The sequence below is a fragment of the Lepus europaeus genome, chromosome 11 (assembly GCF_033115175.1).
Source record: "Lepus europaeus isolate LE1 chromosome 11, mLepTim1.pri, whole genome shotgun sequence".
In the NCBI taxonomy this organism is placed as follows: domain Eukaryota; kingdom Metazoa; phylum Chordata; class Mammalia; order Lagomorpha; family Leporidae; genus Lepus; species Lepus europaeus.
The window spans coordinates 85,721,467-85,733,969 of NC_084837.1; the positions used below are offsets into that span (position 1 = coordinate 85,721,467).

The window sequence follows — 12,503 nt, forward strand, 5'->3', positions numbered from 1 at the left end:
GCCAGCCGCTGGGCCTCTTGCACTTCCTGTTTCTGCTCCTTCCCCGGGGCCAGCTGAGGTCTCGCCCTTCAGAGAGCAGGCAGGGTCAGCCAGCCCCTGGGAAATTTCCCCTCCCCAAGTGTGAAAGGCGATCCAGCCACCTGTGAGCCCACACAGCCACATCCCCATGACTCAGCACATGCAGCTGCTCTGCACCTCGTGCCCTGGGGGAGCCTCCAGACAGCCCCAGAGGTCTGGGAGCACAGAGCCCCGGCCGCAGAGCCTGCGTCCAGAAGGCACCTTCTCAAGGGGATTCCTTCTGGACGACACCCAGACACACATTCAGATGCAGGCGCACCTATTCCCACATAGGCCGGAAACAGGCACACACACACACACACATACAGCCAGATACCCACACAGTCAGATGCACACACACACAGCCAGATACCCACACAGTCAGATGCACACACACGCACACACACAGCCAGATACCCAGTTAGATGCACACACATACACAAACACAGCCAGATACCCACACAGTCAGATGCACACACAAACACACACACATACAGCCAGATACCCACACAGTCAGATGTACACACACCTATACCCACATATGCCAGAAACATGCACACACACACACACACCCTTACATCCAGACACCCAGACACAGAAGTACACCCACAGAAAGAAAGAAAGATATACTCACACAGAAACACTGACACATCTAAATATATCCACACAGGTACAGATACTGGACATAATTGATCTATATATATATATATATATATACACACACACATATATATATACCCAGAAACACACATAGACAACCAAATGCAGACACACACACACACACACACACTCGTCAAAAGGCTCAGCCAGAGTCAGACCCATCTGGTACGCCTGACCTCAGAGGCCTCGTCCAACTGGCTGTCTGGCAGGGCCCTTGGGGTCTCTCCCAGAAGCGGGCCACAGGGGCCAGAGGAGAGAAGACTGAACGAGTAACTCACCTCAGCAGAGTCACACACACACCCTCCCCGCCAAGACAGGCATCTCCTTCCTTCATTTATCTGGTGGCTTTCCCAAGACCAGCCACTAGAAGGTGAAGAACAGGCGACCAGAACGCCAGCTCGTGACTGCTTTCTCCTCTTGGCAGGAGTTGGCCCATCCCGCAAGGTCAGGTGCAAGGCCAGCTTGTCCGTGCAGTCCTCTGGATTGCCCCAGGTGGAGGCAGCAGCTTCTCCATGCCTGCCCCAAGCCTGCTGCTTGGTCTCTCTTTAGCTGTTACTTCTTTCTAGTTGATTCTCTGTGCTTGTGCCCTCCTACCCCCCAGATAATGAGTGCCCTGTCTACCATGTGCCCCATCAAAGGTCTGACACAGTTGGCCTTCAAGGCCAGCGAGCATTGGATGGGAGACAGCCATGAGGATGGACATGCTAGGAGGGTATGGCAGCCCAGTCCTGGTTCCAGGGGTGCTCTGTTTTTGGCTTCTTGCTGGTCCGAGGCCCTGGAGCCCTCCTTGCTACCCTGGATCAACCAAGGGACTCCACTAACACACACTAGGTGCCCATGGGCACTGTGTAGAAAACAGCAGACAGAAAGACACAGCTCCACCCAAGGAGCCAGACATCAAAACTCGAGAACCTGTAAGATTGTGTAACAGGTGGAGCTGAGCCTGCCTCTGCCTGAAGATCTTATGTTGAAGTCCTTGCCAGCCCCACATTGAAGAAACCCTGTTTGAAGACAGGGCCCTGGGCCCTTACGGGGGTCCTGAAGCTCAAATGAGATCAAACGGGCATATTGTGAGGCCCTTGTCCAACACGGCTCTGTCCATACCAGGAGGAGAGACCACGGGACGTCGCGGGGGCAGGTGGCAGCAACAATCGGACAAGAGGGGCCTCAGCGGACACCAGCCTTGCTGATGCCTCCTCCTCCGACTTCCGCCTCCCCAACGGGGAGAAGACGTGTTTTCACTGTGGAAAACACTGTGGCACTTTGTGCAACCAGTCCTGGAGAACTAAGAGAGGGTGTGATTAAAACAGAGAAGGAGTTTGCTCTGAAGACACAGGGAGCGAGTGGGGTTTGGAGTGGAAGAGGGGGTGCTGTCAACAGAGCACATGTGCCCAGTGCCCAGTGCATGATGGGGAAAGGCCAGGGGACTGGAAGGGCAGGCAGGGGCCAGGCCAAACGGACACTTTGGGCTGTGTTTAGGGTTCGAGGCTATAAGATAGAGACAAAAGAAAAACAGAGAAACAGTGGGTTGGCTTTCTACTTTAAGCAATGCTTTTTAGCTAAAGACAAAAACAGTCATGAGTTTTCTAAAAAGATGAACTTATTTTATTTACTTGAAAGGCAGAGTGACACAGAGAGAGGGAGAGACACAGAGAAAGAGACCTTCCAGCTGTTGGTTTACTCTCCAAATGCTGCGATGGTCAGGGCCAAGCTGAAGCCAGGAGCCAGGAACTTATCCAGGTTTCCCAGGTGGGTGCAGGGGCCCAAGCACGTGGGCCATCTTCCATTGCTCTCCCAGGTGCATTTGCAGGGAACTGGATCAGAAGTGAAGCAACTGGGACTCAACCCAGCACTCCAATATGGGATTCAGCATTGCAGGCAGCAGCTTAACCCGCTGCGGTACAACACCGGCCCATCACGGATTTTTGTTTGTTTTTTAAAGACAATACTTAAACACCAGTTGCTCTACTTACAGTTTTCAGATAAGTGGGATGGCTCTGTCAGTCCACGCCTGCCAAATGAGATCGGTAGAGACAAAGAAGCAAGTTCAAGTTCAAGTTCACCTCTTCTCCTCTCCTTGTGTCTTTTAGCTCCTCCAGGACGCAGACTAAGAGGGAATTAGAAGTGCAGGAGATCTACGGGAGGAGGATGGGAAACAGGTGCGAAGGATGCAGGAAGAGGAGGCAGGAGCGGGCAGGCAAGAATTTCCAGAAGTCGGTGACTACACCCTGAGACCCTAAGAAGGGAGGGCGTGCCTCAGACCGCAGTGCAGCTCTGAGTGTCTCAGCCGCGTGGAAAAGGAGCCCGGAGCAAAGAGTAGAGGGGTCCCTCCACTGGCCAAGAACAGCCTGGTGCCTGGTGCCTGCCATCCTCTGCCTGGCCTGGATTGCTCCATGGGGAGGGCACGACCCAGGGCCGAGGTGCTGGTGTCAGGGGCTGGAAGCTTGATGGCGCGCTTACTGCAGGCTCTCACTTGAAGCATCCGGGCCGCACACCTCTGTGGCTGCCATACTTCTGATCGCCTCTCCTTCCTCCCCAGATTCCTTCCCTCAGTCCTCCCCACCCTGCCTGCCCCCTCAGCTCTTCATCCCATCTGCCAGGCAAGAGCACCTTTGCAGGGCACAGAAACGAACTGACACGGTCCCTCCCCTTCCAAGCGCTCCCGTATCAGCAGCAGGCATTCGGCGCAGCGGTTGAGGCATCAACATGAGATGTCTGCATCTCATGTCAGAGGGCCTGGGTTCCAGTCCTGGCTCCAGCTTCCTGCTAGTGCACACTCTGGGAGGCAGCAGTGATGGCTGAAGTACGTGGGCCTCTGCCCCCGATGTGGGAGACCTGGATTGAGTGAGTTCCTGGCTCCTGGATTTTTAGCCCCATGCTGTTGTAGGCATTTGGAGAATGAACCAGTGAATGGAAGATCTCTGTCCCTCTCTCTTTCTCTTTCTCTGCCTTTTTAAAAAAGATTTCTTTCTTGGAGCCAGCACTGTGTGCAGTGGACTAAGCCTCTGCCTGCAATGCTGGCATCCCATGTCGGTGCTGGTTCATGTCCCAGCCACTCCTCTTCCGACCCAGCTCTCTGCTATGGCCTGGGAGAGCAGTAGAAGACAGTCTAAGTGTTTGGGCCCCTGCACCCAAATGGGAGACCCGGAAGAAGCTCCTGGCTCCTGGATTCAGATCAGTTCAGCTCTGGCCATTGTGGCCATTTGGGAAGTAAACCAGCAGATGAAAGACCTCTCTGTCTCTCCCTCTTTCTGTCTGTAACTCTGCCTCCCAAATAACTAATAATAAAGATATATAAATAATAATCTTTTAAAAAGATTTATTTATTTGAAAGTCACAGTTACAGAGAGGGGGAGGAAGAGGCAGAGAGAGAGAGAGAGAGAGAAAGGTCTTTCATCTTCTGGTTCACTCCCAAATGGCCACAACAGCCAGGGCCAGGCCAGGCTGAAACCAGGAGCCAGGAGCCATGTGGTTGCAGGGGCCCAAAGACTTGGGTCATCTTCATGGCTGTCCCATGCGCATTAGTAGGGAGCTGGATAGGAATTAGAGCAGCTGGGACTTGAACCTGTGCCTGGTCTGCAGCAGATTATTTAGCCAAGTTAAAGAGCCACATCCAATGAAACTCTTCACTCAGTGATTCCAGGTCTACTTGTAAGTTTCAATGGCAACATCCTGCGGCACCGGCACACCAGGTTCTAGTCCCGGTCGGGGTGCCAGATTCTGTCCCGGTTGCTCCTCTTCCAGGCCAGCTCTCTGCTATGGCCCGGGAGTGCAGTGGAGGATGGCCCAAGTGCTTGGGCCCTGCACCCTATGGGAGACCAGGAGAAGCACCTGGCTCCTGGCTTCGGATCAGCGCAATGCGCCGGCCGCAGCGGCCATTGGGGAGTGAACCAACGGAAAAGAAAGACCTTTCTCTCTCTCTCTCTCTCTCTCACTGTCCACACTGCCTGTCAAAAAAAAGAAAGAAAGAAGAGAAAAGAAAAGAAAAGAAAAGAAAAGAAAAGAAAAGAAAGAAAAGAAAAGGAACGCGAGCACACAGAGAAGCATTGTGGATGAGCACACACGGGGCGGTGGCCACGTGAAGACACAGAGGGGAGACGGCCTTTGCAGCCTCACAGGAAACCAGCCCTGCTGACGGCCTGGTCTGGGACATACCAGAGCTGTGAGGACGTGTTCGCTGTCGCTGTGGCATTTCTAGCCAATGCCAACACCGCACAAGAAGAGAACAAGCCGTGGGCAATGGCCGCACCTTTGAGATGAACTTCATGGTTCCAAACAGAAGGACAAGGCCGTGGGAAGCTACACTCAATCCAGCGCCCACCAGGACCCTCCCCTGCTGCCAGCCTGCTCAGCAGACCCCCTCAGGAGGGTGGGGAGACAGCAGCCAGCCGAGAGCCTTCCCTGCACATGGTGGGGGAATCCCTCGTGCTGTCTCCTGGGAGAGACCCGGCTGCATCGGGCATCATACAGGTGTGTCCACAGGAGAAGAGGTGTCCCTAGGTCCCAGGAGCTGTCCCTCCAGAGGCTGGGGACCCAGTTGGGTGTGCCAGTGTTGACCACCTCAGGAGTCCAGGAAGTGCCAGCCCCACATGTGCCACCCTGGCAGGCTGTGTCCTTTGGGCTAGAGGGGTCAGCAGGTGCAGGAAAGGGGATTTCCCCAATTTTCTCCTCTCTCTCATTCCAAGTGGCTTCTCCAGGTACAACTGACTTGAAAGGCAAAGTTACAGAAAGAGAGAGAGAGAGAGTCCATCTGCTGGTTTATTCCTCAAATAGCCACAGTGGCCAAGGCTGGGCCAGGCCAAAGCCAGGAACCTGGAACTCCACCTGGGTCTCCCACATGGATGGTAGGGACCCAAGCACTTGGGCCATCTTCTGCTGCCTTCCTTGGCACATTACTAAGGAGCTGGATCAGAAGTAGAGCAGCTGGGACTTGAACCGGCATTCATATGGGATGCTGACATTGCAGGCAGCAGCTTAACCTGCTGTGCCACAACACTGGTCTCCATATATTTGCTTCCAAAATATAATTTTTAGGGCAGGTACTTGACCTAGTAGTTAAGATGCCCACATCATGGATCAGAGCGCTTGGGTTACAGTTCCAGCTCTGGCTCCTGAGTCCAGCTTCTTGCTAATACAGACCCTGGGAGGCAGCAGGTGATGGCCCAAGTAGCTGAGTTGTGCCAACCAAGTGGGAGACCCAGATGGAGTTCCTCCTGGTTCCCAGCATCAGCCTCACCTACCCACAGCTATTGTAGAAGGAATCAGCAAGTGGGAGTGCTCTCTCTCTCCTTTCCCTCAAATAAAAAAAAAGAATGTATATAATATATATATACATATATACACATATATAACCATCACATTAGTATGTATCTCTAAACATATGGTATAGTGCTTGAGCTTTAAAAAATAGCACCGTACTGTATGTGGTTCTCTGGGATTCTTTTTTCATTCTGCATCTCTCCAGGAAAAGCAGAGAAAAGTGTGGATCTGGCGGTGGGCAATGACAGGCTGGAGTGCAGCTTCCCCGCCGTGTGACTGCAGACAAATGGCTCCACCCCACCGAGGCACAGCCGCCTCAGCGCTGGCCCTGGAGTTCCCACTGGCCTCACAGGGCTCTGCGGAGGACTCAGTGAAATGTATGCAAAGTGTTCCCACTGCAGAGCAGGCATGAGAAGCCCTGTGGGCTCCTTTGGCTTTTTTCTGTCACTTTTCTTCTAGCTCAAGGGCGGAGGATCACTGGCAGGGGGCAAGTGCAAATGGAATTTTTCCCCCAGATAATGCAATCAACGGGTTTTTAGGTTAAGGACTGGGGACATGAAGCTTATTCAATAATTACTCAAGTATGCATCTGAGCAGTATATTATTTATGAGCTTGCTCATGGACAGACGAGGTGAAGAAAAAAGAGAACTGGTGGGAGAGAGAGAAAACCAGGGAGAGGGGAACTGTGAAGGGGAAGTCACCAACTGTGTTACTGCCTTTTGAAATGTCAGTCACCATTGTTCACAGCTGGTGAACCGTTCCAATCCCTAAGCCTATTAAGGTTCGCTAACAGTGGGATTCTCACCCTGACTCCAAGGGAGACATTATTCTTTAGGGTGCAGCAAAAGTACCTAGAATAATATCAGGGTGACATCCAGCGGGGGAGCAGATGGGAAGAAAGTTCTAGCAGCGCATGTCAGACAAAATCCCCACCAGCAGCCCAGGCCTGGAGGCGGCTCTCTCCACAGGCACGGAGTTGTGTGGGGCACAGGTGCCACTCTGCTTTCGCAGGCAAGGCTCGGTTCACCCCTGCTGGTGTGGCCTAGGTTTGCATCCAGAGTGAGGTTTTTGGCAAGCAGAGATGCAAGTGGAAAAGGCAAATGCGGTCTCGGCTCTGGAGTCAGGAAAACCGGCAAGAACACCATTAAAATGCAGCACGCTATGGACTTGTGAAATATTAATGCAGCACCCTACACACACACAGCCACCCCCACACCTCTGGAAAGAGTCGCGTGTTAGCTGAGCACAGCTTCCATCAACAAGATGTTCCATTTGCCTTCGAGCACACTGTGGCCTCTTGCAGGCAACACAGCTGTCATCAGGGCCAACACAGCACACCTGGTTCCCTGCTCAGCCTCGCACCTGGAAGGCAGCGGCCATCTGCCACAAGGACTGGGGGTGGCATGGGCACCTGGCTTCTGGCTGCTGGGCCTCCAAGTCACTCTCAAAGGAGGCCCATCCTCGGAGGCTCCCTCTGCCCGCTGCCTGGTCCTGGATTTACCAAGGGATTCTAGGAAGTCCAGCAGGTGCTCCCAAACACTGCAGAGCTGAGCCAAGTAGATCCAGTCGGCAAAGCAGCAGGCCAGGAGGAGCAGCGTGTAGGCACGACAGAGCCTTGCCAGCATGCAGAACGAGCACCCCGTTCCACAGGGACCACAACCCTGGCATCTAGAACAGTGCCACTCCCAGAGTGGGAGCCTAACAAATCTGGGCTCCCTGGCTTTCTTTTTTAAAATTATTCGTTTCTGTTTTGTTTGAAAGGCAGGGAGACAGAAACAGAAAGATCATCCATCTGCTGGCTCACTCCCCAAATACCCACAGCAGCTGAGGCTAAGCCAAGGCAATGCTCAGAGGCTGGCATTCAATCCGGGTCTCCCAGGCGGGTAGCAGGGACCCAAGTACGTAAGCTGGCATCTGCTGCCTCCCAGGGTGTGCACATTTGCCAGCAGGAAGCTGGAATCAGGAGTGGAGCTGGGATGAGATTCTGGGCAATCCTATAAGGGACACAGGTGTCACAGGCAGTGACTTAACCCTGGTGCTGAACCCACACCTCTTCCTGACTTTCTTACCGCCCACAGGGGTCAGTGGATGCGAGGCCTCTGCCCAGGGGCGGGGCCCTTTCCTGTGAGAATATGGCAAATGTGACTGTTTCTTCCATTCCCAGGATGAAGCCGGCCACAGTAATGCACAGACAGGAGCGTGTTTACAAGGAGGCGGCTCCAACGGTCCACCCACTTCTGGAGAGATCTGCCGCAGGTCAGCAGGCTGCAGACAGGAGCACTGCACCTGGACTCGGGCGGTCTGGGCTTGCACCAGACGCGTCGCAGATGGGCTACCCGAAGCAGAAGCAGCCACTTCCTCTCGGCAGCCTTCCATCTTGTCTTCAGGAAGATGCAGCGGTCGGGCTGGGTAAGGTCACAAAGCTGAGCCTCCGAAGGCAGCGGGAAACGAAGTCCAGCCCTTACTGCCCGCCTTCCTAGCAGGACAGAGGTCCCCCCACCTCCTGCCACACTCGACTTCCCTGCAGCGCCTGAACCTCCGTTCCAGAACATTCCCTGCTGATTGATGTCACCAGCCCCAGCCAAGACCCCCTCTCTGGCCCGGGGCCCTGCACTCAGTTGGGGGTTCTCAGCTTGGGCTGCCCCCACCCTTCTGAGCTGGAGGGAAGCCATAGCTTCTCCAACCAGATTGAGGCCACTCTATCTCTGGCTGGAAGCCTTTCCCAAACTGGACAGCATAACTGTTCTTATTCTACTTTTTAAAAATGTTTATTTTCATCTACTTGAAAGGCATTGCAACACAGAGAGGTGGAGGTGGGGAGGTGTGGGAGAGAAAGAGAGAAAGGGGGAGACATAGAGACAGAGACAGAGCAACATCTTACACAGACTAATTCACTCCCCAATCATCCACAATAGCCAGAGCCAGTGCAGGCTGAAGCCAGGAGCCAGGAACTCCATCCAGGTCTCCCACGTGGGTGCGGGGGCCCAAGCACTCGGGTCATCCTTGGCTGCTTTCCCAGGTACATTAGTAGGGAGCTGGATCAGAAGTGGAGCAGCCGGGACTCGAACCGGCACCCATAAGAGATGCCAGCCCCACCGGCGGCAGCTTTACCTGCTATGCCACAGTGCCGGCCCCGAGCCTATCTATCCTTGTGGGAGCATTTCGTTCTAGATCCACCTCCTGGAGGAAGCAGCCTGGCCCACTCTCCCCAACAATGCACTTGGAAGACCAGATGCCCTCCCTTCCTCCTCTCTCCTGCCCGGCTCACCTCCTCTGCCCAGTTCCCTCACTTGTCAGGTCCCAGGGCCTCCCGCTGCCGCCTTCAGATGAGTCACATCCTCAGGTCTGGAGTTCTGGTCAGCTGCTCTGTTCTCGCGGCCCAGAAAGCAGGGCCCACACCGTGCTGCTGGAGTTCAGTCACGGGGCCAGGTAACCCGCCTTTCCTTGCCGTCCTCTCTGCTGGGGCCCCTGCTGCCGCATCGCTCATCGCTCCCCTGCCTCCCTGCCTCTCTCCTGGCCTTGGTCGGCGGGGTCTCAGTGCGCTAGGCTTGCCTGACCAAAGCACCACAGGCCGTGCAGCTTAAAGAACTATTATTTCTCTCTTGCAGGCTCCAGACATCCGACAGCAAAGTGTCCTCAGGGCTGCTTTCTTCTGAGGACCCTCTCCTCCGCTTGTAGGCGGCCATCATGGCCTTCCCGTGGTCTTCTCCCCCCATTACTGCCACCAGTCAAATTCGGCTCACCTCAGCGACCTCAGTTTAATGATCTTTTTAAAGATTATCTCCAGGGGCTGGCACTGTGGCATAGTAGGTTAAGCCGCTGCGTGTAATGCCAGCATCCCATTTGGGTACCAGTTCAAGTCGCAGCTACTTAACTTCCAATCCAGCTCCCTGCTAATGTGCCTGGGAAAGTAGTAGAAGGTAAGCCAATTGCTTGGACCCCTGTACCCATGTAGAAGACCTGAAAGAGGCTCCTGGCTCCTGGCTCCAGCCTGGCCCAGCCCTGGCTGTTGTGGCCATTTGGGGAGTGAACCAGTGGATGGAAGAGTGCTCTCTCGCTCTCTCTCTCTCCATCTCTCCCCATACCCCTTTCTCTGTAACTCTACCTTTCAATTAATAAAATAAATATTTTTATAAAAAAGATGGTCTCCAAATAGTAATATTGTGTGGTGGGGACGGTTAGGACTTCAGCATGCTAGTTTTGGGGAGACACAGGCCTTTAGAACAGGAGCGAGGGCAGGAGCAGGAGAGGGGGCACAGTTCCATGCTATGATCAGGGCTGAACACCTCGAGGCTGGAGAAGGCAGGCCCCCAGCAGTCCAGAGAGGATAGTTCCGGGCGACCGTGAGGCTCTGTCCACTCAGCACCTCGAACTGGGGGCTCCCACACAGTTGCAGGTACCCCAGCTAAGGGAAACCAGACAAGGTAACCCTAAAAGAAGCCCCACACCAGGTCAACCAGAAGTTTAATAATAATAATAAAAAAAATGGAAACCATGACAGCATACTGGGCGGGCAATGGGCGGCTTTAGAAGGTTCCGTGGGCCTGTCGGGCTGACGTTCCTGGAGGCCGCAGGGCTGGTCCCTCACTCGGTCAAGATTCACCCACTCCTGGAGTCTTTTGTGACCAGGCTGTCCTGAACTTCGTCAACCGTGGGGGTCGCGAGTCTGACCTGCACCCCAGGGCGAGGAGCATGCCCAGCGAGGTGGTTTTCCCAAGCGCACAGCCCAGTCCCAGCCTTGAGCTGGGCACAGAGAGGAAGCCCATTGCACGGACCATCAGGAGCCTTGGCCCTGCCCAAGCTTCCGGCGCAGGACGCCCAGGGTCTCCCAGCTCCCTGGCAAAGTCCTCCGACGCCTGCAGCCACATCGCTCTTGCAAAGTGCTCAGGGATGCACACGGCCTGGGGACTGTGGTGGACCCCAGAGTCCGCGCGCAAGGGAGCCCCGCGGGGCCGGGACCTCCCCGGCAGGGGGAAGGGTGCCGCTCCGGTCAGGAGGTGCTGCTCCTCCGCCGGGGGTGGAGGGCCTTCCTCCGCGCCAGGTCCTCCTCCGTGTCGCTCTCGCAGTTCCTCTGGGGAAAAACAAGAGGCCCAGGGCAAGACGGTCAGGAGAGGCCAGGAACGGGGCGGGGGCCTGCACGTCAGAGGCCAGGGACGCAGATGCTGGAGGGCAGGGGCGGGGGAGGGCCCGGAAATGAGGCCAGACCCAGCGGATCCCTGTCCTGAGCCTGCCTCCAGGGCACAGGGAAGCTGGCAGGGCTTGGAAGGGGAACCAGGCACCAGGAGAGGCCTGGTTACATCTGGTACACCAGGAGAGGGGAGTTCCATCTGGTGCTCTCCGTGCCTGCCACACAACCCACACTGCTGGGATAGGTGGTCCCAAGGGGGACAGGTCTCCTGGGCTCAGTCTAGAGACAAAGTGTGTGTGCACGCGCACGCAGGTGTACGTGTGTGCCGCGGGTCCCTCCCCAATTCCCAACAGCCACCTCTCCACTCCCCTCCTTGACCGGGGCACGCTGTGCTTTGAGCAAGCCCTGCTGTGCAGTGTGAGCCTTGAAATGATTTCTGAGCTCTATTTCTGTGCAAGAAGAAAAGCATAAAGCGCAGTCCGTCAGCTGGCCCCTGGCGGAAGCAGTGCCCAGGCCGCCACCCCGGAGGGCACGGTGTCTTCATTCCAGTTGCTCCTATCAAATCTCATTATTAAAATGATGAGAACTAATGCAAAAACACTTGAGTCATAAAAAAGCTGCTGTGAAACAAAATAACAAAAACACCAAAGCCAAAAACAACCTGTTGTCCGAAGTTCAATGCCAATGCTTTGCAAACAGAAGGACCCATCCATCCATCATGGCTCCTTTTTCTTCCTCCTCCTCCCCCTCCCCCCTCTCCCAATCGCCTTCTTTTTCCTTCTTGTTCTTCTTCTTCTTCTTGTTCTTCTTCTTCTTCTTCTTGTTCTTCTTCTTCTTCTTCTTCTTCTTCTTTTCTTCTTCTTCTTTTTAAGGAAAGTCCCTTTAGCAAAACTGTATATCAGTTGTCTGGGGTCCAACCCTTTTTAACTTGTTCCCGTGAGCAGCTGAGGGAGCCGTGTTTGAGTAGACAGTCCTATTTTTAAATGTTTGCACAAAGCCAAAAGTTAAGGAAGAAATGCATGTTCTATTCAATCACCCTCTGGTCCTCTCTCCCCAAGGACCGAGGTGTGTGAGGACGGCCCGGCTGTGCCTGCAGCCCCCAGCCTGGTATGCCCCCCAGGCCCCCCGCTGCTCTCTGTTTCCTGGATCCAGCCTGAGCCAGCTGGAAATCCACGGTCAAGATCAACGTAAGCCAAATACATCCTGGGCCAGGCCCGGCTGTAGCTCTGCTGAATAGCAGCTTTTAAGCCTGAGTCAGAGCCAAATAATAAAAAGGAAGCTGGGGTCAAGTCTGCCTGTCGTCCTCGGAGATCCTCACAGGGAGGCGTCCCATCGCTTCACAGCAGATGGAGGGCCCAGGAGGGACGCGGTTTGTCCAAAGCTCCGCCGTTTTTCCGG

General features: G+C 54.7%; 1 protein-coding gene across 1 annotated transcript in view; it reads right to left on the reverse strand.

The window, feature by feature from the left end:
- Window positions 1–10,876: 10,876 nt before the first annotated feature.
- DAPK2 (death associated protein kinase 2) overlaps window positions 10,877–12,503 on the reverse strand; it is a 144,503-nt gene continuing 142,876 nt past the window's right edge. The window contains exon 12 of the mRNA XM_062204797.1: window positions 10,877–11,048. Coding sequence (XP_062060781.1) covers window positions 10,968–11,048 — 81 coding nt within the window. The 3' untranslated portion in view covers window positions 10,877–10,967. The remainder of the gene's footprint in view (window positions 11,049–12,503) is intronic.